The sequence below is a fragment of the Bos mutus genome, chromosome 24 (assembly GCF_027580195.1).
Source record: "Bos mutus isolate GX-2022 chromosome 24, NWIPB_WYAK_1.1, whole genome shotgun sequence".
NCBI lineage: Eukaryota > Metazoa > Chordata > Mammalia > Artiodactyla > Bovidae > Bos > Bos mutus.
Genome location: NC_091640.1, coordinates 56,791,000 through 56,815,603, shown reverse-complemented (window position 1 = coordinate 56,815,603; position 24,604 = coordinate 56,791,000). Strand labels below are relative to the sequence as shown.

The window sequence follows — 24,604 nt, the reverse complement described above, 5'->3', positions numbered from 1 at the left end:
AGTGCTTTTTTTAAATTCATTTTTTTATTGGAGTACAGTTGATCTATAATGTGTTTATTTCTGCTGTGCAGCAAAGTGGATCAGTTATACATAGACACAGATCCACTCTTTTTTAGATTCTCTTCGCATGTAGGTCATTACAGAGTACTGAGTTCCCTGTGCTACACTGTAGATTCTTATTAGTTATCTATTTTATACGCAGTAATGTGTATGTTAATCTCAATCTTCCAATTTACTCCTCCTCTCCCAAATATCATATGATATTGCTTATACATGGAATCTGAAAGAAAAAAGGTACAAATGAATCTACATACAAAACCGCAATAGAGCCACAGGTGTAGAAAACAAACTCATGGTTACCCAGGGGAAAGGCAGGGACGGAAAATGTTTATTGTTCAACGCCGTGAGTTTCGGGGTGGTTTGTTAGTTACTATTATGGCAATGGGTAACTGACACGTAGCACATTATAGATGTTCAATAAAATATGGACTTTATTTCTTTTCTCTCCTTCGCCCCAACATCCAAGGCCATCTTGTCCCTTAGGTCATCATTCTAGGCAAGGGTTTCTGTGGAAAGTCCTGAAGACAGCTGATCAGCCTGCTACCTGACAAGTGGTTGTCCAGGCCGTGGTACCCCAACTAGAGGAGAGGACAGCCTCTGACTCGGGGCTCAAGGTGCTTCAGAGAGGCCTCAGAGCTGCCTCCTGCTCTGCCCAACCCCACCTGTCTCTGCCTCCGTGTCAGTGGAAAGCTGGTTTGTCCACCCAAAGCACACAAATGACGGTCACTTAGGCCAACTGCTTATCAAGCATATCTAATCACCACGCACCACTGACTGTGGCTCAGACCATGAACTCCTTATTGCCAAATTCAGACTTAAATTGAAGAAAGTAGGGAAAACCACTAGACCATTCAGGTATGACCTAAATCAAATCCCTTATGTTTATACAGTGGAAGTGAGAAATAGATTTAAGGGACTAGATCTGATAGATTGCCTGATGAACTATGGATGGAGGTTCTTGACATTGTACAGGGGACAGGGATCAAGTCCATCCCCATAGAAAAGAAATGCAAAAAAGCAAAATGGCTGTCTGGGGAGGCCTTACAAATAGCTGTGAAAAGAAGAGAAGTGAAAAACAAAGGAGAAAAGGAAAGACATAAGCATCTGAATGCAGAGTTCCAAAGAATAGCAAGGAGAGATAAGAAAGCCTTCCTCAGCGATCAATGCAAAGAAATAGAGGAAAACAACAGAATGGGAAAGACTAGAGATCTCTTCAAGAAAATTAGAGATTCCAAGGGAACATTTCGTGCAAAGATGGGCTCAATAAAGGACAGAAATGATATGGACCTAACAGAAGCAGATGATATTAAGAAGAGGTGGCAAGAATACACAGAAGAACTGTACAAAAAAAGATCTTCATGACCCAGATAATCACGATGGTGTGATCACTCACCTAGAGCCAGACATCCTGGAATGTGAAGTCAAGTGGGCCTTAGAAAGCATCACTACGAACAAAGCTAGTGGAGGTGATGGAATTGCAGTTGAGCTATTTCAAATCCTGAAAGATGATGCTGTGAAAGTGCTGCACTCAATATGCCAGCAAATTTGGAAAACTCAGCAGTGGCCACAGGACTGGAAAAGGTCAGTTTTCATTCCAATCCCAAAGAAAGGCAATGCCAAAGAATGCTCAAACTACCGCACAATTGCACTCATCTCACATGCTAGTAAAGTTATGCTCAAAATTCTCCAAGCCAGGCTTCAGCAATACGTGAACTGTGAACTTCCAGATGTTCAAGCGGGTTTTAGAAAAGGCAGAGGAACCAGAGATCAAATTGCCAACATCCACTGGATCATGGAAAAAGCAAGAGAGTTCCAGAAAAACATCTATTTCTGCTTTATTGACTATGCCAAAGCCTTTGGCTGTGTGGATCACAATAAACTGTGGAAAATTCTGAAAGAGATGGGAATACCAGACCACCTGATCTGCCTCTTGAGAAATTTGTATGCAGGTCAGGAAGCAACAGTTAGAACTGGACATGGAACAACAGACTGGTTCCAAATAGGAAAAGGAGTATGTCAAGGCTGTATATTGTCAACCTGCTTATTTAACTTATATGCAGAGTACATCATGAGAAATGCTGGGCTGGAAGAAGCACAAGCTGGAATCAAGATTGCTGGGAGAAATCTCAATAACCTCAGATATGCAGATGACACCACCCTTATGGCAGAAAGTGAAGAGGAACTCAAAAGCCTCTTGATGAAAGTGAAAGAGGAGAGTGAAAAAGTTGGCTTAAAGCTCAACATTCAGAAAACGAAGTTCATGGCATCTGGTCCCATCACTTCATGGGAAATAGATGGGAAAACAGTGGAAACAGTGTCAGACTTTATTTTTTTGGGCTCCAAAATCACTGCAGATGGTGACTGAAGCCATGAAGTTAAAAGATGCTTACTCCTTGGAAGGAAAGTTATGACCAACCTAGATAGCATATTGAAAAGCAGAGACATTACTTTGCCAACAAAGGTCCATCTAGTCAAGGCTATGGTTTTTCCAGTGGTCATGTATGGATGTGAGAGTTGGACTGTGAAGAAAGCTGAGCACCAAAGAATTGATGCTTTTGAACTGTGGTGTTGGAGATGACTCTTGCAAGTCCCTTGGACTGCAAGGAGATCCAACTAGTCCATTCTAAAGGAGATCAGTCCTGGGTGTTCATTTGAAGAACTGATGCTGAAGCTGAAATTCCAGTACTTTGGCCACCTCATGCAAGGAGTTGACTCACTGGAAAAGACTCTGATGCTGGGAGGGATTGGGGGCAGGAGGAGAAGGGGACGACAGAGGATGAGATGGCTGGATGGCATCACCGACTTGATGGACATAAGTTTGAGTGAACTCCAGGAGATGGTGATGGACAGGGAGGCCTGGCGTGCTGCGATTCATGGGGTAGCAAAGAGTTGGACACGACTGAGCGACTGAACTGAACTGAACTGGATCACCATGCAGCACAGCAATGCATTCAATCAAAGGCATAAAACAAAGGTCGGGAATGTTTTAAACCTTCTGCTCACATATGCATAGTTTTCATAGTTTGTTACTCGTGTAATATGAACATCAAAATGTAACTGCAAAAGGAAAAAAATATCTCCAGGCAACATATAGTTTCCACAGAAGATACACAGCAAATTACCTTAGTTTCAGTTTATCACCAAAGTTGACACAATGTAATCACTCGATTCTGTAGGGATATTACAGAGAGAAGTGAGGATTTATCCACTCAAATCTTAAAATTCCAGTAAAATCAAGGTGAAAAAAAGCTAGTTTTTCCCTCATGCATAATTACTTAGTTCAGTATTGTGATGGTAGAACCATATATATCCCTGAATACCTCTGAACAACTAGGTTTCAAAGATCTCAGGTAACTTTATGTACTTCTCTGCCAAAGATCAGGAAATGAGAAAGAAAAAGGATAAACTTATAAAAGTGCTGATCCCTAGCTTTTTTTCCTTTTTAAAATCACCACCTTTCTTAGCCTGTGCCAGGCCTCAGTTGCGGCATGTAGGACCTTTAGCGGCCCCGTGGGAACTCTCAGTGCAGCTTGTTCCCCTAGTTCCCCGACCAGGGACTGAATCCCGCTCCCTGCGTGGGAAGCGTGGGATTGCCCAGTCTCCGGACCACTGGGCAAGTCCCTGGCTTTTTTCTTTACAGGTAAATTTAAGTCAATAACAATCTAAGAATTTACAGTATATTAAGTAATGGCCATTTAAACGCAAACTTGGCCTACAGATAACCAAAATGACTTGGAAGAGGAAAATAGTCCTCCTGATTTGCTGATGTGTTTGCAGGCTCAAATATTCTCAAATGGGTAACATTTTCAGCTTTGTGTGGAAGCAGAACCACCTTTGTTATTTACAAGACATCGTGAGCACTGTTTCCTCTACACAGGAATCTATTTTTAATTATGTAAGCAAGTATTTCAAGGATTAAAATATTAACAAAATAGAATACTCCTTTTCAAAGAGCAGAGGCTAGAAAAGAATGCCGGATATAAGCAGACATACAAAACCAATTTCCCCCACCCTCCAACTGAGTGACGGAAATTAGGAGAATCCATTAAAATAGGCAGGAATGCATCAAAATGACTCATTTGAAAAGAAATGACTACTGTGTGTTCCGCCATGGGCCAGCACCTGTGGGAGACACGGGCGTATGGCTTCTCCCCTCCAGAGCCATAGGGAAGGGATACAGAGAGATATAGAGAGTGTTGTAAGACTCCAGCTAAGAAGCTGCTTCGTAGTTTGGAAGAGATGACTACAACCAGAGTTGAGCAAACGGAAAAAAAACAATGGGCTGGAGTTTGTTGTGAACGTTCGGAGTTGGAGGACCCGAGGTGGCCAGGAAGGATGGGGAGGGTCTGGAGAGGAACAGATGAGATGTGACACCCCAGGAAGGAGGAAGAGAGGGTGCGGAGACACGGATGCGGTGAAGAGGGCAGTGTGTGGGCAGGGCGGCAAGAACCACCTGTTCAGCAGGTTCCCTTGGCAGACTCGTCCACCGTAACACGGGTCCCTGTATAGTGCTTAGTGATCAGTACTGCACATCCCTCCCCTTGGTGGCGATAGTCTAAAACTTTCGATAGGATTTAACCCCACTTTAAGATTCCCTTTAAAACTCATACACACCTATAGTAACTGAGCTCAGGAGGAAATGTCATTAATGAGAACTTGATACCATGAAACATGAAATACTGCTTCCAAACAATGTACCAATACTGATGATTCTTTTTCAAATGCCATCTACTAACTTGGGAGGGTAAAATGGGCAGAAACAGCATCATATAAAGGCATTCATTAATTTATTCACAGGTGTTTACTAGCTGCCTGTCATATGCTATATCCAATCTTCGGTCTCGTAGAACTTACAGTCTGTGGGGGGGAGGCCAGTGACAAGTAAGCAGGTCATACCTATCTGTGTTCTATGTGAAACGGGAGGGGTGGTCCAAGAAGATCTCAATTTAGGAGACCAGAGGAAACTTCCTAGAGGCAAGGACGTTTAAGCCGCCAAGATGTGAAGTTGAGTTGAGTTAGTTGAGTGAGGGAAGAAGTGTTCTAGGCTAAAGGAATGGCCTGGCGTGTCTGGGGCACAGAGTGAATGGGTGCGTTGAAGGGAGATGAGACTGGAGGTGGGCAGGGGTCAGTCTGTCTGGAATCAGTCTATCTGGAATCAGGACCAGTCTATCTGGTCCTGGAATCTGGACCTTCACCAATGGGCAAAGGGAGCTAACAAAGAGTCTTAAACAGCGGTGTACTGTGGTCAGATGTGGGTTCCAGAAAAACCACTCTGGCTTAAGGCTGGAAAATGGACAGGATAAGGTTAAGTCTGGAGGTGAAGAGACCAGCTTAGAGGTTGTTGAAATCGGTGATGCCTCCAACAGTGACTGACGCTGAAGCTCCAATATTTCAGCCACCTGATGTGAAGAGCCGCCTTGCTGGAAAAGACGCTGATGCTGGGAATGATTAAGGGCAGGAGGAGAAGCAGGTGGCAGAGGATGAGATGTTTAGATGGCATCACTGACTCAATGGACATGAATCTGAACAAACTCTGGGAGATAGTGAAGAACAGGGAAGGCTGACGTGCTGCAGTCCACGGGTCTCAAAGAGTCAGACCTAACTCAGCGACTGAATAACCACCACCAAGGGCAGTAGTGGAGGGGATGGGGGCAGATATTTAGGAGGTATGATCCACGTGGCCAGTATGGCTAACTTGGGGGAAAAGGAAAGAATTTTGAGTTAACTTCCTGGTTCCTGGCTTGAGATTCTGTGTACAAGATGATGCTACTGAGAGAGAGAGACTCATATTTGGTGATGAGGGGCAGGGGTTAAGAAAAATGAGTTTACTTTGAGATAGACTGAGTTTGAGGACACTCAGGCAAAGATGTCTAGATGCAAAAGGAAATAGAGACCTGCAACTCAGAGGAGATATCAGGGCTGGAAAGAGACCTAGAAGTCCTCAGCAAAGAGAGAAGACAACCTGATGGATGCCCTCTTCCGGGGTGAGTATGTTGAGTGAAAATAAAATAGCCTAGGCCTGAATGATGGGCAGAGTCCACAAAGGAGGCTGAGAAGGAGCCAGAGCTCCAAAAAGGAAAGTAAAAGAGTACAGTGTTTCAGAAGTCAAGGGCAGAGTGGTCAGGAGACTGTCACAGGCCACGGAGAGGCCAAGGGAAGAACTGAGAAGTAGACACTAGGTTTAGCTACAAAGACCTCAACAGCGACGCCGGTAAGAGTGGGCTTAGTAAACAGGAGTGGCCAGAACAAGACAGTGAAGGGCAGACTGAAGGGCAAGTCAGAAGCACACGCTGAGCTATAGCAGCTCTTCCCAGAAGTGAAGGGAGGGAAGAGCCCGAGTTAGAACAGGGGTCAGAGGAGCATTAAAAAAAAAAGATAAGCAAGTTTGGAGCATAAAAATTCGGATGGGAAAAAGCTAATGAGGTGGGGGGCAGGGAGGAAGGAGAGGGTGGGATGCAGGAAGACAGTAACATGGAAACCCATAGGACCATACGCAGAATAGATAGGCTGCTGCGTGACTCGGGAGCTCCAACGGGCTCTGTAACAGCCCAGAGGGGCCGGGTGGGGAGGGAGGCGGGGGAGGGGCAAGAGGGAGCGGACACAGGTGAGCCTGTGGCTGATTCATGCTGATGTGTGGCAGAAACCAATACTGTGCCAATTATCCTTCAATTAAAGGTGAATAAATAAAGTTAATGAGGAAGAGGTTCTATGCACAGGAAGGGATCGGGTCCTGAGAAGACAAGAGAGGCAGGGGCCCAGAATGAGGGGAAGGAATGGGTTTTCTTGTTTTCCTCTTCACTTTTTAAATTATGAAACTATGACAACACATTCACAGGAGACTTAGAAGAGACAGGAAAAAGTTACATATAGTTCCAATATATGTTCCAATTATTTTTTAAGTAGATAATATTAAGATTTTTAGTTGGAAGTTTCAATATCAAACTCTCAAAAACTAATAGAATCAATATACAGAGAAGTAGAAGGATATTGTATACCTGAGAAGCACTATGAATCAGAGGAAGTGGTTTTTTTTCCTTTTGTCTTTTTAAAAAATATTTATTTTTAATTGATTGATGATTGGTTTACAATATTGGTTTGATTTCCATCATGCATCAACATGAATTAACCCCAGGTGTACATACGTCCCCTCCCCGCTGAACCTCCCTCCCACCTCCCACCTCCTGCCCATTCCCACCTTCTAGGCTACTCCAGAGGCCCTGTGTGAGCTCCCCGAGTCACACAGCACGTTCCCACTGGTGTCTGTTTACACAGGCTGGTGCACACGCATCCCCGATGCTCTCGCCATGGGTCTCACCCTCCCTCTTCCTCCCCCTCCGTGTCCGTAAGTCTCTTCTCCGTGTCTATGTCGCCACAGCTGCCGTGTGAATACACCCATCAGTACCGTCCTTCCAGAGTCCATACACGTGTGCTAGTATACGCTATTTATTTTTCTCTGACTCACTTCAGTCTGTGTAATAGGCTCTAGGTTCATCCACCTCATTACAGTGGACTCACATGTGTTCCTTTTTATGGCTGAGTAGTGAGAAATCCAGAGAAGGCGACGGCACCCACCCCAGTGCTCCTGCCTGGAGAATCCCAGGGACGGAGGAGCCTGGTGGGCTGCAGTCCACGGGGTCGCTAAGAGTCGGACATGACTGAGCAACTTCACTTTCACTTTTTAGTTTCATGCATTGGAGAAGGAAATGGCACCCCACCCCAGTGCTCCTGCCTGGAGAATCCCATGGACGGAGGAGCCTGGTGGGCTGCAGTCCACGGGGTCGCTAAGAGTCGGACATGACTGAGCAACTTCACTTTCACTTTTTAGTTTCATGCATTGGAGAAGGCAATGGCACCCCACTCCAGTGCTCCTGCCTGGAGAATCCCATGGACGGAGGAGCCTGGTGGGCTGCAGTCCACGGGGTCACTACAAGTGGGACATGACTGAGCGACTTCACTTTCACTTTTTAGTTTCATGCATTGGAGAAGGAAATGGCAACCCACTCTAGTATTCTTGCCTGGAGAATCCCAGGGACGGGGGAGCCTGGTGGGCTGCCGTCTATGGGGTCGCACAGAGTCGGACACGACTGAAGTGACTTAGCAGCAGCAGCAGCAGTGAGAAATTGGCTTTCAAAAGGAAGAATGTCTCTTCCTTTTCAGAAGAATGGAAATAAAAAGGGGATCAGAAGGGTTAAACATCAAGAGTGGACTAAAGAATTCACTTTCATGCCTTGAACATGAACTGATATAAACTCTGATATATGTTAGGAGGCATCTGAATCCAAGATTTTTTTAAAAAATCCTTTAGATTTGTGTATCTATCACTCTTTCAGAAAAGCAAAAAGTTCTTTTACTTTTTTTTTTAAGTATTTGGAGTCAAAGAAGACTACAGGAGAGGTCTTATTTACACTGCAGTCTTATCAAAATAGAATATCTTTTAAAAACCACACTGAGTTCACTAGAAAGGAAATGCATTTAGTATAAGCCGGGGTGGAGTGGACAGACTTATTTTAATAAGATGCAGTGATGCATATAAAACAGACTAAAAAAAATGACTTTCCTTACTGTCAAATCCACGTTTTACTGGAAAAGGTTTTGGTAGTGTAACCCAGCAACTACTAGGAAACGCAGGTCTGCAGATTTGAGGACCACATGACGTGAAGAAACTGCTTTAATCATTGTTTATCAAATAGATTTACAACCAGCTCTTAGATCTAATTCAAATGTGTTCCTGCTCATTTACAGAGCAAAATTTCAGACGCAGAAAATGATTTTTTTCCCAACGCTGAGACTGAATGCTCTACCAGGTTTGTTTTGCTTGGGGTGGATTTTCTTCCCTTCATCCAAGTCACTTGGAATTTAAAGATGAATTGTCACAGAGAAGAAAATCTCATTTATCATACCCCTGAGTTTCTTTTAAAGGGGATACACTTGTCTGTTCCTATGCACCACCTTCCTGAGAACCACTTTAGCAATATATTAGGCTTGAACTCAAGTTCCCTGATATGCAGCAAAAGTTTTACATTTTCATTAGCTTTGGGAAGTCAAGGGCCATTTTACTAGAACTCTAAAGAGATGGGGTCGTGCCTAATCACAGACCAAAAGGACCCACCTGCCTCCTTTCTCTGGACTAAAAGATGCAAATAAAGTGGAGCAACTGACTGAAAACGGCCAGAGGCAGGGGTCAAAGCCTAACGTCAGCTCTCACCGTGGCCAGGGCCATGAGGACGGAAGTGGTGGAGAGGTCCCTCTTAAAGACTGCCCCATCAAGGAATAATCTCAAGAACTCCAACCTGCCTCACTGGAGGCAGTCAGGCAACATGACTGCTGACATGATGTGAAAATCTTGGTTAATATAATGAAAACTGTGTTTGCAAAAATCACGTGGTGGGGGAAATCCGTTTTTGTGCACTTGTGTTTGGGGCAACCAGACGATAAGCCTTGAAAGGAAACTCTAAATCTGAAATACCATGTTGAGAATAGCAGTCAGTGCCTGCAGAAGCCAGTTCAATTCTCCCCCAACACACAGAGGTAACGCTCTTCCTCTCCGAAAGGAAGGCATCCTTCAGCATCTCTGATCCTCACGCCATCATCTCTCTCCCTTTATTACCCTGACCTCACACAGAGAACCGAAGCCGCAGGCTAGAGAGGACAATCGGAGGCCTTGTTCAGACTCGGGCTCCCAGATCAGAGAGCTGGAGCTGCTGATCAGGGAGGGCCCCACCCGGACCTAACCCTGCAGAGGATCCGTGCCCCTTCTCTGGGCTGAGATGTAAGTTTGCTCTGCTCAGCGTGGGCACACGCTGCTCTTGGGGCGCTCCGTGGCGCTGTTCGTGGTGCTGAAGTCTGAGCCTGGGGCGGGCAGGTGGCAACCCACCCACCGGCGCTCCGCTGTCAGGGGCGGCGGGCCGGATCAAGGGTGGCGAGCCTGGAAACAGCTGCTGCCCACAGAGCCTCAGCCAGCACCCCAATCTGGTTCCAGGTGTAGCTCGGTGGCTTACTTCTTTGCAACTGCAAAATGGCTGGTTCACTTCTTCTCTTCCCAGGGGATTTTCGAGAGCCCACCTTCTGGCTCATTGACCTGGCATGTCTTTCCTGATGCCCTCTCTGCACACACTGATTCTCTCTCACCCACCTCTCCCCGGTACAATATTTTGCCTTTGCAGAGCACGTTATAGTTGGCACAGTGCTCACTGGCACCATCAACTGAGCCATTTCTCTTACACACATAACATTCCTCTTCTCTCCCAAGAAGATATATATATATATATAAATATATATATTTGCTTTCTCTGCCCTCTTCTCCTCCCAAGCACTTTCCAACTAAGCAGGAGACTGTTAATTCAATGTGCAGGGTGGGCGAATCATCTTACCCATCACAGCAAAACTGACAATTTCTCCTTAGCAACTTATTAGAACAGGCAGAGGTTAGAGTTCCAAGGGACCAGGAAAAAGCCCTCTAAGAAATTCCTAGGAAAATATGGGTAGTGGTCGGGAGGGTGGGGAATGGAGACACAGATACTAGGAACAAAGTGAAGCAAAGAGTGTGGCCCTTAGGGGCGCAAGGCTTACTGCAGTTAGGAGACTCCCAGCAGGTGGCGCTCTAGCTCAAGGTGCTCTTGGTAGAAGCCTTGACTGTGCTCCTGGCTCCACCTCAAACCTTCTTTCTGTTAACAACCCCCTCCCCCGCCCAGGTTTGGAGCTCTGTCTTCTTGATTCAAGCACTTATCCAGACTATATTCCTGCTAAAAAGCACCGTTTGCACAATTCTATTTACTGTAACACACAATGAGGAAGGGAACATAAATAAGAGGTCAAGGGAGGATTTTTTTCCTTCCGTGTGTGTTTGATGGGTCTCAGATCAAAACTGTGTAATCATCAGTAACATGATTCAGCAATTGGGAAATGCAAACAAGTTGTGCAAGTGCTTGTTCTGGGCAGGGCCCTGGAGGAGCCCACAGGGCTGGACCGAGCTTGAAGAGGGCCATGCCAGCAAGGACACCTCCTCCCTCCCACCAGGGCAGAGCTGGCTGTGCCTACAGCCTGACTGGCGTGACCTTTGGCTTTTGCGACACACACGCGGCTGGGCCGGGGTTAATGGCACTTTGCAGGGAGCTCCAATTGAGTAAACAAAAAATGCCTTGCCCTGTTCTAATGGAGCGCATTATTCTGAGGCCTGAGCCTTCATCCAGGCCGCTGCAGCTGCTCTGCAGGTCAGTGCTACCAATAAAGCAATTAGCCAATGAGAAAACTCTTCTTCCCTAAGGGGGACTTGGGGGGGCTTTGTTGCCATTGCTGTGCTTTTGCTTTGGGTTTTTAAACAAGCAATCCAAGTTGATCTGAGCCTCTTACATCAGACTCCAGGATGAAGACAGTGAAACTGTGTGTTTGCCGAGTGTGATATTTTAAGGAACTGGTCTCTTGTTCAACACAGGCTGGAGAGCTCACAGCTTCCTGTTCAATTAACCTGAACCATAGCTGAACTCTGCCCTTTGAACTCACTCAGCAGATAAATACATTAGCTCACCTAAGGAATCATTAATATTTTCCAATCACATAAAACAAACATGAATGTCTGAACTCAACCCAATAGAGAGCCAATTATGTATACCGCATAGCACATGTTGGAAAAAAAATCACAAATGGATGTTATTTACAGAACAAAAAGGGTCAAGGAAGAAATAAAACAGATCATGCCCACAGTTCTGGAAACAAAGGGGACTTTCATTTTCATCTCTGTAAACATGAGGGGTACCAAGCAATACTTAAGCAATTCCTGTTCCATCTACACTGCTCTAGAAGAAAAAGTGGTTCCTTACTCCTGGTCTGGTTTCTACCCCCTTCCATCAGAAGGCTCCAAGCCCTCTCTTCGAAAGTGACTTCAGTGCTCATGCTCAGATACAGAGTCCAAAACATTGCATATCTGGGGACAAATTTTATTCCCAATCTGCTACAAATGAACCAAAAGAATTTCTGTGAAAGTTTTACTGCCTTTAAGGGAACCAGTTTTAATGAAGCAAGCTAGCTTCTTGATTGAAATAATTTCACAGTAGGAAGTGATGTTCCCATGATGTTAGTCTAGCACCTAAACAGATTTTGTTTTGGGGGGAGAGAGGAGGGGAGGGGAGGGGAGGGGAGGGAAGGGAAGGGAGAGGGAGAGGAGACGCGTTAAATGCATCTATTTTGTTCTTATCCCTGCGTGTCATCTCAGAAGAATGAGTAAAGCATCCCCAACCGAGTCATTATGTGTTTCAGTTTGATTCAGTTTCACTTCCCACCATTCTGCCTCGTGACTCCTCCCCTCCCACCCCCTTTCCATTTCTGTTTGGCTTGGAGTGTGGGCTTAATGCCCAGCTAGCCTAGATGAGGACACTTAAAGGAATATCACAAGCGCGAAGGGTAAATCTATTGAACGAGGGTCTTTAACTATGTGGTTTCCTTAAAGGGAAAGGTTGGATCAATAGGATCAATATGAAAGGTTTCCCTGGCCCTGCATAAAAGGGTAAGGGCTTCTCTTTTCACTGGTTTAACTTTACTCTCTGACAAATGCAAATCAATGGATCTGTGTTTACAACAGATTCCCTAACAGACCCAACTTGGGTACAGCCCAGAGCCTCGCTCTGGGGGGTGGGGCATCCGGGCTTGTTCTGGGGGATGCTCCAGGCCCTGGAGGCGGGGTGGGCTTGCTGCCCACTGGGATCCTGCGGCTACTGCCCGTGGTCTCTCCAAAGAAAACAGACAGAAATGGAGCAATGGAGCACCCGATTCTTCCAAAGATGCCTCAACGCAAACACAAAGCCGAAATTCCTAGGAGCCCATCAACCTACTATTAACTGGTCGTACCAATACAGATCTGGCAGGTTGACTACACAGAAGAAGCTGGAGTGGGATACTTACAATTGCAGCAGCCCATATATTTCAGTTTCTAGAATGTTCCTTCCATCCTTTCTCAGGTGGTAACTGGCTCTCGTAGCTATTACAAGGCAAACCACCGAAAAACTATGGGTTCTCTTCCCCGTCAATTTTACCTTTCCCTTTAAAAATGTGATGCTTTCCGGAGATGACATGACTTCAAGTCAATGCCGGTTACAGAGAAATTATTTTTCTTCCTGCAGGAGAAAGTATATGTATATTTGATTACGCGAGCCAAAGTCCAATGCTGATTAAATTACGTTGGAGGTGTGCTTCCAACCCAAACAAAGTCTGCTTTCTACAGAAGAGTAATGGATCTTCAGATGGTGAGAGGGGCACCAAGGTGGAACACAGCGCCTCCCCTCCCTCTGGGACAGTTTGCGTGGGACGGCTTTCCTAACAAATGTCCACAGCTCTGAGGAATCCTCCCCACACCGAGACTAGCCCTGTCTGCACAGCCCACGCTGGGCCCATCCACGCCCTGCTGTGCATCCGATGGGCTCAGTCACCCAATCGGGCCCCTGCCCCTCCTCCCCTGCCTGCATCCATTTCTCAGAGCCTTAGCCTGGAGATCTGGGGATCATAGAGCTTTCCCCAAAGGCACTGACGTGCATTAGGGGGATGGACGGGGTGCTGGGGGGTCCCCAGCCCACGTGTACAGGCTCCATACCTGACAGCATGAAGATCCTTCTTGGAATCCCTCATAACAGCCTCCCCCCACCAGGAAAAGCAATTTTCCCAGGTCAGGAAAAGCTGGGGCCTCTGAGCAGGCCGGGGGTGAGGACAGTCCAGGGTCTGTAGATGAAGGTTCAGGCCCCAGGCTCCTCACCATTCACCCTTCTCCCCAGGGCCCTTTATCCAGACGGTAATCGCTATTTATTCCCTCCTCGGTTCCCTTCCTCTGGCAGGAACCCAGAAATGGAATCTCTCTGCTTTTCCTCTGAGGTTTCCATTCCTCCAGGGACGCCCGACACGACGCCACTTCTCCTCCAGACAGTTTCTGCCAACACCAGCCTCCGCAACAGTGAGAACCCTGCAACCCCCTTCCCCCGATCTTTCCTTAGAAGAACAGGTTCTAAAGCCCAGAAAACTAAGGCTCACCCTAAAGCGAGGTTGTGGAATGGAGGCAGAGGCAGCCTCGTTTTCCCCTCTAGGTTCCGGCCTGGAGCTCCAGGAGGTAAACCCTGCCCTGGGCCCCCTGCGATGTCTGGGCAGACCCGTGTCTCTAGGGAGAAGTGGGCCCACTCTCCTCCTGGAGACACAGAGCACCTGGGGGGCTCCGTGTCCCTTCGTTCCACCCTCACCATTCCCCAGGAATCCAGCCCTGTTTGAGGATTCTAGGAGTGGATTGAAGATTCTAGGATGGGGGTGACGAGAGATGAAGAGTCCACTCTCCAAAAGCCTGCTCACCTCTCCAAACCGAGGGCCCTTCCCCTGGGGCTTATGGGGAGGGGCCAGAGGCCAGCCTCACCAGGGGGAACCACTAACCCTAACCCTTTTCGGTTTCTGTATCCAATCACCTGAAGTGATTCACATCCATTTTCAGAAGAGGGGCTAGGCATCAAGGAACCGTTTGAAAGCCCTCTTCTTTAAGGAAACCCATTGGTGGGAAGATGACCCCGTCTCTGGGGAGAACAGAAAGAAAGAACTGCTTCCCCTTGGCCGACCCTCAAGGCAGAAAAATACCAGATTTGTTTTTGTCCTCTCTCCTTTCCTTGCTCCTTCTTCTCATCTCGTTCTTGGAGAAGGAAGGAAAACACTCCTTTCTTCCAGGCTGAAACTTTCTCTTGAAGGGAAAGCTTTCGTTTTTCTCAAATTGGAGAACTTACAATTAAAAAAAAAAACCTGAGCGATTTAGTTCTGATCTCACCTGCACCACTGCCCCAACTTTCTCTTTCTTTCCTTCACCCACCTTGGTGTTCCTTCTGGAAAAGTCAACCACTGGGCCAAGACGGGAAAGGTTGGCAGAGTGGAAGTCTCCCTGAGGAACAGCTTTGAAGTTCTTTCTGTTTCCCCATCAAGGTAGACGGCTCAGAGAAAACTTTCCTACCAGGGGGCCAGGCCTGAGTCCGGGGTCCCAGAAGGAAAGCTCGCCCCAGTCTCCGGGAGACTGGCAGTCCCCCGGGGCTGTTTTTTCTCATCATCCTGCCCCCAGCCAGGGAAGAAACAAGATTCTTCCCTCGTTGACCCAATTAGCCCAGAGCAGAGCAGACAATACCGAGGGCTGACGCCTAGGCCACTGTCACTGCGGCCTCGTTTAATTGTCCAAATAATGCGTCGGTGGGAAAGTGTGCGACTGGGAACATTTAACTCGAACGTTCTTCCCTAAGGAAGACAAATCAGGATGGGGGCGGATCAGGAAGCTGCGAGGTTGGCAGGCAGCTTTAGAGACCTCGTTTCTAACGTTCAGCTCGGAGTATCCCGTGTAACGAGGGGTGACCAGATTTCCCGGGTGGTTTCGACGGAGGAGAGAAGTTGCCTGGGCCCTGCTGGATCCGATGCGGGCTGCGCGGGGCGGAGGCGAAGGCCCCCGAAGCGCGGGACGGGGAGGCCTCGCGTCCCGTGCGAGCCCTTCGGGGACACCCGCAGCCCGGGGAGCGCGGGGACGGGGCCAGAGGCCGGCAGCCCGGCGACAGACGAGACCAAGGGTAGGAAGCGCTGGCTGGGGCAGCCGCCAGACCCGAGAGCCCGAATGGAGCTGGCGAGGCGGCGCGGCGGGAGCGCCGGGGAGCCAGGCCGCTGGTGTGCGCTCTGCTGGGAAGAGGGCGCCCGTCGGGTTTACTGGAAACGCGCCGGATCGGATTCCGGATCAATGAAATCTGGGTCCACACGTTTACGTTCTCGTTGCCAGCATTAATGCTCTTTTAATCTTCTAAACATTATCAGCATCGATCTCCCTCCATATACACATTTGTTTGAGAAAAGTGACATACCCGCACGGCGCAAAGCCTGGAAGGAAAATAAAGGCGCCGCCTCTGGCATCCAGGGCGCGCGGCGGCGGCGCGCGTGGGTTCACTGCTCTCCGCCGCTCCCGCCCACCCCAAAGCAAATTAGGAAGGTGTTCTCGAGGCCACCGGGGACTTGACCAAGATAGGATGGCAGCGAGCTTTCCAATTATTCACCCGGCCAGCCGGCACATGAGAACACCGTATGTGGCGTACCGACAAGGGAGGCAAAACCGTCAGGAAAAACGCGCTGGGACCGACTGGGAGTCAGCGAGGGAGGGGGAAGGTCTCTGCGAATGGGTCCCTGTCCCCACCCCGAGGCTCACCCCTAGGCTCAGCGTGGCCTCAGGAAGACCCCTCGGTCGGCCCACTGGCCCGCTGCGGGAGACATTCCGGTGGGTTGGGTGAGGGCTCTCCACTGGAACAGAGTTGGCTCCAGATCGGCCGCCTGGAGCGGGCTAGGTGCCTGTCTGACGTGGGGACGGGAGACAGGATCCCTGCCGGCCGCCTTGGGAGTCCAGCTCACAGGAGGCCAACCGGCTGGGAGAGTCGTCTGGGGGCTCTGCTGTGTCTCTCGCTCTGTCTTCCAGCTGTCGGAGGAAACCAACTCCCGCCATGGGGACCTCGATTTTCCTCCAGGAGGTGCCCCTCCACTGTCTTGCTTGCGTTCTCTCCGTATCTCCTGGTTCGTGTTTGTGCTTGGTTCAGAGGCCTCTTAGGCTCAAAGCCAGAGAGAGTTTGTGCTGGAAGCCCCTGGGGAGTTGGTCCCCGCGTTCTTAAATCTCTTCCTCGGTTAATAAAAACTGCCCTGCAGGAGTCAACCCTGGACACCGCCGAGGAGGCCCAACCTGGTGTGGTCCCAAACAGTTTCCACTGTGGCCACCCTTTATGAAAGGAGTCCTGCACTTGGAACCCCTTTCTCTGAAATCTAACCTGAGTTTCCCCGACATCTTCTCCCTTCCCCTTTAAAATACTACCTGGGGCTGTGGATCCAATACCCCAGTGGTGGGAAAGGAGGAGAGCCAGGCCCCCTTCTGCTGTGATGGGGTGCACTCCACCTCCGGAAGAGGGGGCCAGCGCTGGCCCGAACCAGACATCTTAATTCTTAATTCAGGGTTCCCTCAAACCCCTGTCTGCTTAGGCCTCTGGCAAGACCCAAAATGAGAACGAGAAAGGGAAATTAAGAAGAGACAGAGAAGTTAAGAGGACATAGAGCAATTAAGACGAGACTGAGAGAGACTTGGTCTTTGTGAGATGGGGGCCGGGTGCTCTCTGCCAGATTCCAGCACCGGGGTCTGCAGAGTTGCCCTGTGGAGTCACCCGGTTTGCTGAAAGCCCCCGGAGCCCTCCGCCGCCCTGTGAGTCCACTGCAAGAGTGGGATCGATACTCCTGGTAGAGAAGGCCTCGGAGTTTCTTTTCCATTCGCTCCCATTCGCTAGCGCTCCTAAGCACGTAATACCTACTTACCAGGCCCAGCTTCTGCGTCAGTGTCTGAAGAGACTGATCTACTGACCCCAAGCTGAAAAGACTCCTGTGTAATAATAACCACTCGACACACTTGTAGTTGCTGATAAAATGGCCAGATAAAAAGGCTAAAGCTCTTGTCCCTTTTCAACTCGGGGTAATAAAACAGACACGCATTTGAATGCTTGAGCAAAGTGGGGTCCCTGGCAGGAGATTTCCACTTGCCGAAGGAGGCTCTTGGTCTCCCACTGAGGGGGCTTTCTGGCTCCTGCTCAGAAAAGCCCCCAGGACTGGCCCCAGGACTCTTTGGCGTTGGGTGATGGGACTGCTGTCTCCCACAGGTGCCACACTCTCCCTAACCCCCTGATGCTGTTGCAAAAAGGCTTGAAACCGGCTGACCAGCAAAGTGTTTCTTTCTACCTCACTTTCAGACAGATGTGGGCGGAAGGCTTGCTTTTTTTTTTTTTTTTTAAAAAAAAGCTCTGTCCTTTTCGGGACAGGCATGAGGGGGCGGCAGTGCTCTGAAATGAGCCGGAGTAGATCACTGTCACCCCGTCTTCACCCTACCCTGGCCTCCCTTCCCCGAGACCCACCGCCAAGTTTCTTCTGCTGCCTGTGCCCAGGAAGCCCGTCCTCGCTAGAACTCTCAGAGAGGGACTAAAGGCATGTTCGGGGGCCTAAGACAAAGGGGGACCACACCGTTTGGAATTGTCAGTAGGCTTCCAGTCCATTTTTCACGGATACTCTTTATTTCCTGCTTAATCTTTTCAAGGGGCCAAGAGCAATCAGAGAAAACGGTAGGAGAGGATGAAGAGTAAGCTGGGGAAAGATAAAGTAGGTTTCGAGTTCCATGCAGAACTATTTGGAGTTCACCGACTTGGGGAAGCTCTGGGGGTGGTGGACCTAGTTTTCATGACCTTTTCGGATCGACACTGAGGGCGGTTACGGACTAAAGACTGGAATTCTCCAACAAGCGAAGGCGGACGGCGGCTGTCAGAGTGGAAACGCCCCCTCCCCATCGCCTGTCACATCCCCCAACCCTGTCCAGCGTCGGTAGAGTGCACCCCATAAGCCAGACTCATTGGTGCGAGGAAAGCCCCAGGGAGCCGGAGAGGAAGCTTGTGCTCTAGCTCCGGAAGCCCGTTGTATGCGGCTCGGAACTTCGGGCTCCCCGCTCCTGTATGTAAATCACCGCCACCGCGAATTGTCCCTCAGACAATCTGACTATCGGGAGAGGTGTCTCAGTCCAAAAGAAGCCGCCCAATCCCGGCCTGCAGTCGGGAGCCGTGCGTCCTCCCCGGAGGGGCGCCTGGACACTTCGCCCCTCCTGACCTGTGGCAGGGTCCCCGGGGGCGCAGCGCACCCGCCACGCATACCGCGCCGGGGCACAAAAGCGCGCACCCGGGTGCCAGCCGCAGCCCGGGCTGCGCCTTTCTCTTGGCTCCCGCCGCCCACACGGGAGGTTTCTGCGCTCCTAGAACAATAGAGGGCTGTACCTCGCGGCTCGGCCGCTAGAGGAGGCACAAAGAGCCCAAGCCGGCTCCAGAACAATGTAACCGGCGCGCCGACCCGTCCCCTCCTGCCGGCCGCCGGCCCTCCCCGTCGCCGAGCCCGGCGCTCCATCCGCGTCCGCTTAATGCAAAGGCGAAGCCAGGAGCCCAGCGCCCAAGAGGCGTTAACTAACCTGCATCTTAATTTCTCAGCACCCTCTTCCGCGAGCTCCCAGCCTCGTCCCCGGGGTCCAGCCACACCTCAGCACATCGCGGCCAACGCTGGGAGCCGGGCAAAGGGCGGCCGGCCAGTAAGGCAGGACGCTTCCCGCTCCGAGTTTCCTCTCTCCTATCCTCCCTGAGCAGTGAATGTGGCAGCCCCAACCTCACTGTGCGCAGGGACACGGGCGCTGGCCCCAGCCCGCTCTTTCCATCACAAAGTCCCCGCGCCAATGTCAAGGCCGGAGACCGGCTCCGGAAGCGTGGTTGTATCCCGGCCCCCCCGGTTCTCCGCGTAGGCAAGGCTGTGCTTCCTGTCAGTGACCGAATAAGTTTGCCCAACACGGTGGGGAGAAAGACAGCAGAGAGAGCTCTTCCCCCTCTAAAGCCCACTACCTCTCGCCACCAATTGCCTCTATATAGGGAGACCGGGCAGCTGGGAGAAGTGAAATGTATTGTCTGAACAAGAGTACAAGTGCACAGGGTTCTGAATAAAGGCAACCCCGCCGTCCCCGGGAGTCTGGGAAAGACAGGGCTCCTAGTGGACACCGCACACCCTCCTCGTGCCTCCCACAACTGGAGAAGGTCCGAAAGAGAGGGCAGAGTTGTTGGCACGGTGAGCAGAGTGCGAACAAAACTGGGACGCGGGTCGCTCAAGAAGCTCGGGAGACAGGGAGGTGAGAAGGGAGAGAAAGAGCAAGGGAGAACAGAGAAAAGAGGAGAGAAAGAGTAAAAGGAGAAGGACTGAAGTAGAGAACAAATGGCAAGCGTGGAGGAAGAGGGGCAGGGGACCCGGAGGGGAGGCTCAGTGCCCGCACCCGGGGCCAGGGCAGCCGGCAGCCCGACTCCAGACGACCCTCTGGGCTTACCTGCCAGGCGTAAGGCGGACATGCGCTGGAACTCGGGCTCCTGCAGCCACTTCCACATCCTGCGGAAGGTCTCCCTGCCAGATTTGAGTTTACTCCACGGTTTGGGGTTCCGGAGCAGGTCGGAGAGAGTCCCCTGAGACCGGCACAACACCCTCTGCGCGAAGATCGCCTGTGGGATGCTGTAGCGCTTCAGCTCGGCGGTGATGCGCTGGGCCACCTCTTTGGTGTTGATCTCCTCCAGTTGGCCGGAGGTGGCCACCTGCGACCCCGAAGACGACGAGGGTGGCCTCTCGCGGCTGGGCGCCAGCACCGGCCCGTGGGACTGAGCGTGGCCCGGGTGGTGCAGGCCGTTGAGGTGCGACATCATGGCCGCGGGCGGGGTGCCCAGGCCGCGGGACAGGTGCTGGTCGCCGCGGGTCAGCATGGCAGTGTGGTGCGCGTCGAAGTTGGGGCTGAGCATCTTGTCCGGGCCCGGGGGCCCGTAGTTGGGCAGGCTCTGCTGCGCGTTGTGGAGGCCGCCCAGCCCGTTGCCCAGCGGTGTGGCGGCCAGCGGGGACAGGCTCTGGCCCATGCCCGGCATCTCCTTGTAGGGGCTGTAGAGGTTGTTCATGGTCGGGAGCCCGCGCTCGTCGCGCAGGAGCGTGAAGCTGCCGCTGACGTTGCCCGAGAGGCGCTGCTGGTGGTGGTGGTGGTGGTGGTGGTGGTGCGGGTGGTGGTGCGGGTGCGGGTGGTGGAACTTGTCCGACACGGTGGAGATGGGCGGCAGCGGCTGCAGCGGCGTCAGCGTGGTGTAGGTGTTGCTCATGCCCATGCCGGGCGGGGACGAGTCGCAGGACATGCTCATGGCGTGGTGGAGCGGGATGGACAGCTCGGGCCGGTAGTCGCCGCCGTCCAGGATCGAGGCCATGCTAGTGACCATGGCCGAGCGCGACGCTGCCGCCGCCGCGGCCGCGGCCGCCGTACCCAGCTCCTGGTGCGCCGTTGGCGGCGGCGGCGGGGGCGGCGGCGGCGGGCCCCGCAGCGAGCCGGCGGCGCCGCGGCCCGCGTGGTGGGGCTGGGGCTGGCCAGCAGCTCCGGCTCATGGCCCGGGCCTCCGCCGCCGCCCCCGCCGCCCCCGCCGCCGCCGCCCCCGCCACTGCCGCCGCCGGCCGGCCGTGCAAAGTGCCCAGACTTTCCATTGTCAGCTCTGGGTTCATGGCGCAGCCTTCTAGGTCTTTGGTGAGGCATCGATAGGCGGTGTAGGCAGCCTTCATTCAGTCCATCGGGGCCCGGGAGCGGCGGCGGCGGCGGCGGGGGCGGCCGGCGGGCTGGCGAGGCGCGCGTGGCGGAGCTCAGCTGCGGGCGGCGACGGAGGGCGCGGGAGAGCGTGTGTGTGTGTGTGTGTGTGTGTGTGTGAGCAGGGAGAGCGCGCGTGCGGGTGTGCGCCCCGGGCTGCGGGCGGGCGCGCCCGGGGCGGGGGCGGGCGAGGCACGCGTGCGGGAGGCGGGTAGGCGCGGGAGGGTCACCGGGCCCCGCCGCGCGGGCCGGCGCGCTGCCTCGCCATGTCCGAGCCCGCTCCGGCGCCGCCGTCCTCCGTCTGTGCGAACGGGAGCTGTCCAGAAGGGCTCTGCCGCTCGCCGGGGCGGCCAACCTAACCCGCCCGGGCCCGGGGCGGGGCAGCGTCCGATGGGCGTCGCGGGAAGCCACTCGGCGGCCGCGGCTTCCCCGGGAGGGGCGGGCCTCCTGCGCGCCGCCACCAATGGCTGCGGAGGGGGCGGGGCCGCGCGGTTCAGGTTTGGCTGACGGCTCTGTGCCTCTTTTTTTTTTCCTCCTTGGCCGCTGAAACCAAACGTCAAGGGGAGGGACGGAGGGGAGGGGAGGGTGGTGCGGAGACAGAGGCGAGAGTGCGGGCGAGGGGGAGAAATCACGGTGGAGATGCCGCTCTATGTCTCTTCCGAGCTGCCATGACCCGGTCTAAAGGGCTTTGCTTCACCCCTAAGCTTTTCTCGAGGCTAGTAAGCCAACTGCGTACGGCTGTTAAACGCAAACTCACATCTCCTAACAAGCCGCTACCCGAGGGTCACTAGCTGGGAGCCAGTAATGCAGCTTTTTAAAAAACGCAGTTGCCAATGTATTGTAATGCACGGTAAATCCCCGAGACTGGGGAGTGCATAGTCTACGGGGCGAAGGAAACAACCAGCGCTCTCGCCACCCCCGAGCGGGCCGCTGTGATGCATGCAAAGTTAACACGATCACATCATTTAATTACCCGGCGAGCCCATAAATCTCTTAGTTATGAGCCTTCAGAAGGGCCCTGCTAGATTGCAAAACAAAACTGGAACACCAGGAGCTGCGGTTTCAAGGTGACCATATGCTGGCTGCAGGAGCGAGTTGGAAAGGAGTGGGTGGGGAGTGGGGGTGGAGAGGCTGGGGGTGGGGGCCGTGTACAGTAGGCTTGTTGCTGGTGCCTGTAGCCAGCAAACTTCGGGGTGCAGGGAGTGTGTAAACCGTCCGGGAGATTACCGATCTTTACACACACACACACACACACACACACGTCCCTCAAATCCTAGGAGAGGGACGCCCGGGGTTACGGCTGTGGGTAGAAGACCTAGAGCCCAGATCTGCATATCCAAGCCTTGTTTTTGAAAAGAACAGAGCCCTGGTCAGTTCCAGAACGCTCGCAAGTCGCAGCTTTGAAACGTGCACCTTCACGTACCCAGGATTTCCGTTGTTGACTAACCTCAGGTCGGCGACTGGGAGTGGAGCGCGCGTAGAGAGAAGGGGCAGATTTCTGCGGCCCGGGGTTGGGGTGGAGGGCTGGTGGAAGGCCGAGAGCCGCTCGGCACGGAAAGCCTTAAAAGTAACTGCTTCTTCCAAAGCAGGTTGCGCTCTGTTTGCCTCCGAAGATTCAAGCTAGCTGAGGTTGCGCAGATGCTGCCTTTGTTTAAAGAGACAGTAATTAAGGACAGGGTGGACATAAGTTTGAGAAGCGTGACCTATTTTCTTTTGATCAGCTGTCAAAAGAAGAGCAGGGGGTCTCCTTAAGACAGCCCCCTCCAACCACTTCCAGCTGTTAGAGAAAACTTGATAAGAAAACAAGGACACACAGTCTGGAGTACTGTATGCCTTCCTGGCGCTAGAGAAAGGTTTTATTCATTTGGAAAACAGTTCTTAGTCTCAGTCAGCTTTTATGGCTGCCCTCGTCTCTAGATACAGAGCCAAAAAAAGAAAAAAAAATCCTCCCCCCATCATCCTGTCACATGAATGTACGGTGACATTATTTGCAGATCAACTTTATTGAGTTCTGGTTCAAATCTTGCCAATTAGTCTTTCAGATAGCCTCTTCTCTGTGCTATCAAAGCCTGGGCAAGAAAGTGGATGATCCCCTGATTTGCTAGATATACTTTTCTTAGCTGCTCAAATTTTTAATGTCACAGCCCTAGGCAGGTAGCATCCCTCACTTTTCTGTTTCTCTGACTTTTCTCTCTCTCTCACCATCTCCTACCATCTCTCTTCCCACTCTCCACCTTATAGATGGTGACTGGACAATTGGGGATAACTTGAAAGTTAAATGTTTGAAATACACATCGAGTTGAACAAAAGTACACAAGAGTGCAATCTCCGGTTGGCCCAAGAGTGTTCAGGGACTCAAAGAGGGCAGGAGAGGAATCCAAGTGCCCTAGTACTAAAGGCGGCCTCCCCTCTGTCCTGGCTTCAGGCTCGAGGAGTGGCCCGTGACCCCAGGCTGGGACTTCGGTAGGCACTGTCGCCGTTTCAGAAACCTCCGCATATAAACTGCCATTTAAATAAAATTTCAAAATGATAAACTCATTTACCAGGCTACCAGGATAAATCTGCTCCTGGGTATTGCATCTCCATGTGCCTGGAAGCAGTCACGTGCTGGGGAGCTGAAAGGTGAGTTGCATATTCTGGCCTCTTCCTCACTCTCCCCTCCCTCCCCCACCCCTTCCCTCGATCAATATTGGCGATCTCAGGGAAATCATGAAATCGTATTGGCTTCTTTGTGTATAATTTCATTGGGCTAGATTAAAGCAGATTTTTCACGTTGTTTTTCTGATAGTGGTTTGACATTTTTGTATTTCAACCCCCAACCCATTGAAAAGAAAAATTAATGTGCGTGTTTAGTCAGCACCCTAATTTTTTTTTCTGAATTACGTTTGCATGTTTTCCTCCTTTCTTTTTAAACAGGAAAAATATTTAGTATCTACTCGAAGATAATTTTAAGAACATCAGTACTAATATTGAATACAATTTTCAAATATGTTTTGAAATAGCTTTGATTTTTTTCCCTCTACAGTTCGAGAAAATAAAAAGGAGGAGTTGCTTTCTGACCACCTCTTGAATAGCACATACGCTCTAACCTTCAGAAGTTCTGAGACTCAGAATTATTTTTTTTATTTTCAAGTTATACTCTTGTTCCCCTCGACCGTATAGCAATGCGACAGCAGAAATGCTACTTCCTGACTATTAAAATTACCAGTCATTATATCAGGAGCAGACTATCCATTACTCAGGATACCCCCATTTACAGCACCGACTTTCTTCAAGACCACACACTTAAATGGGTCAAAAGAACCCTGTAAATAAAACACATTGACAACAAATGTAAGCTATTGTACTTCAAAAGAAAAAAACAAACAAACT

The 24,604-nt window shown here is 51.0% G+C and overlaps 1 protein-coding gene across 1 annotated transcript in view; it reads right to left on the bottom strand.

Moving 5' to 3' along the window:
• ONECUT2 (one cut homeobox 2) overlaps positions 1–21,210 on the bottom strand; it is a 45,110-nt gene extending 23,900 nt beyond the window's left edge. Inside the window, 3 exon segments of the mRNA XM_070361842.1 lie at positions 19,958–21,013; positions 21,016–21,111; positions 21,114–21,210. Coding sequence (XP_070217943.1) covers positions 19,958–21,013; positions 21,016–21,111; positions 21,114–21,210 — 1,249 coding nt within the window.
• Between the last annotated feature and the right edge of the window lie 3,394 nt (positions 21,211–24,604).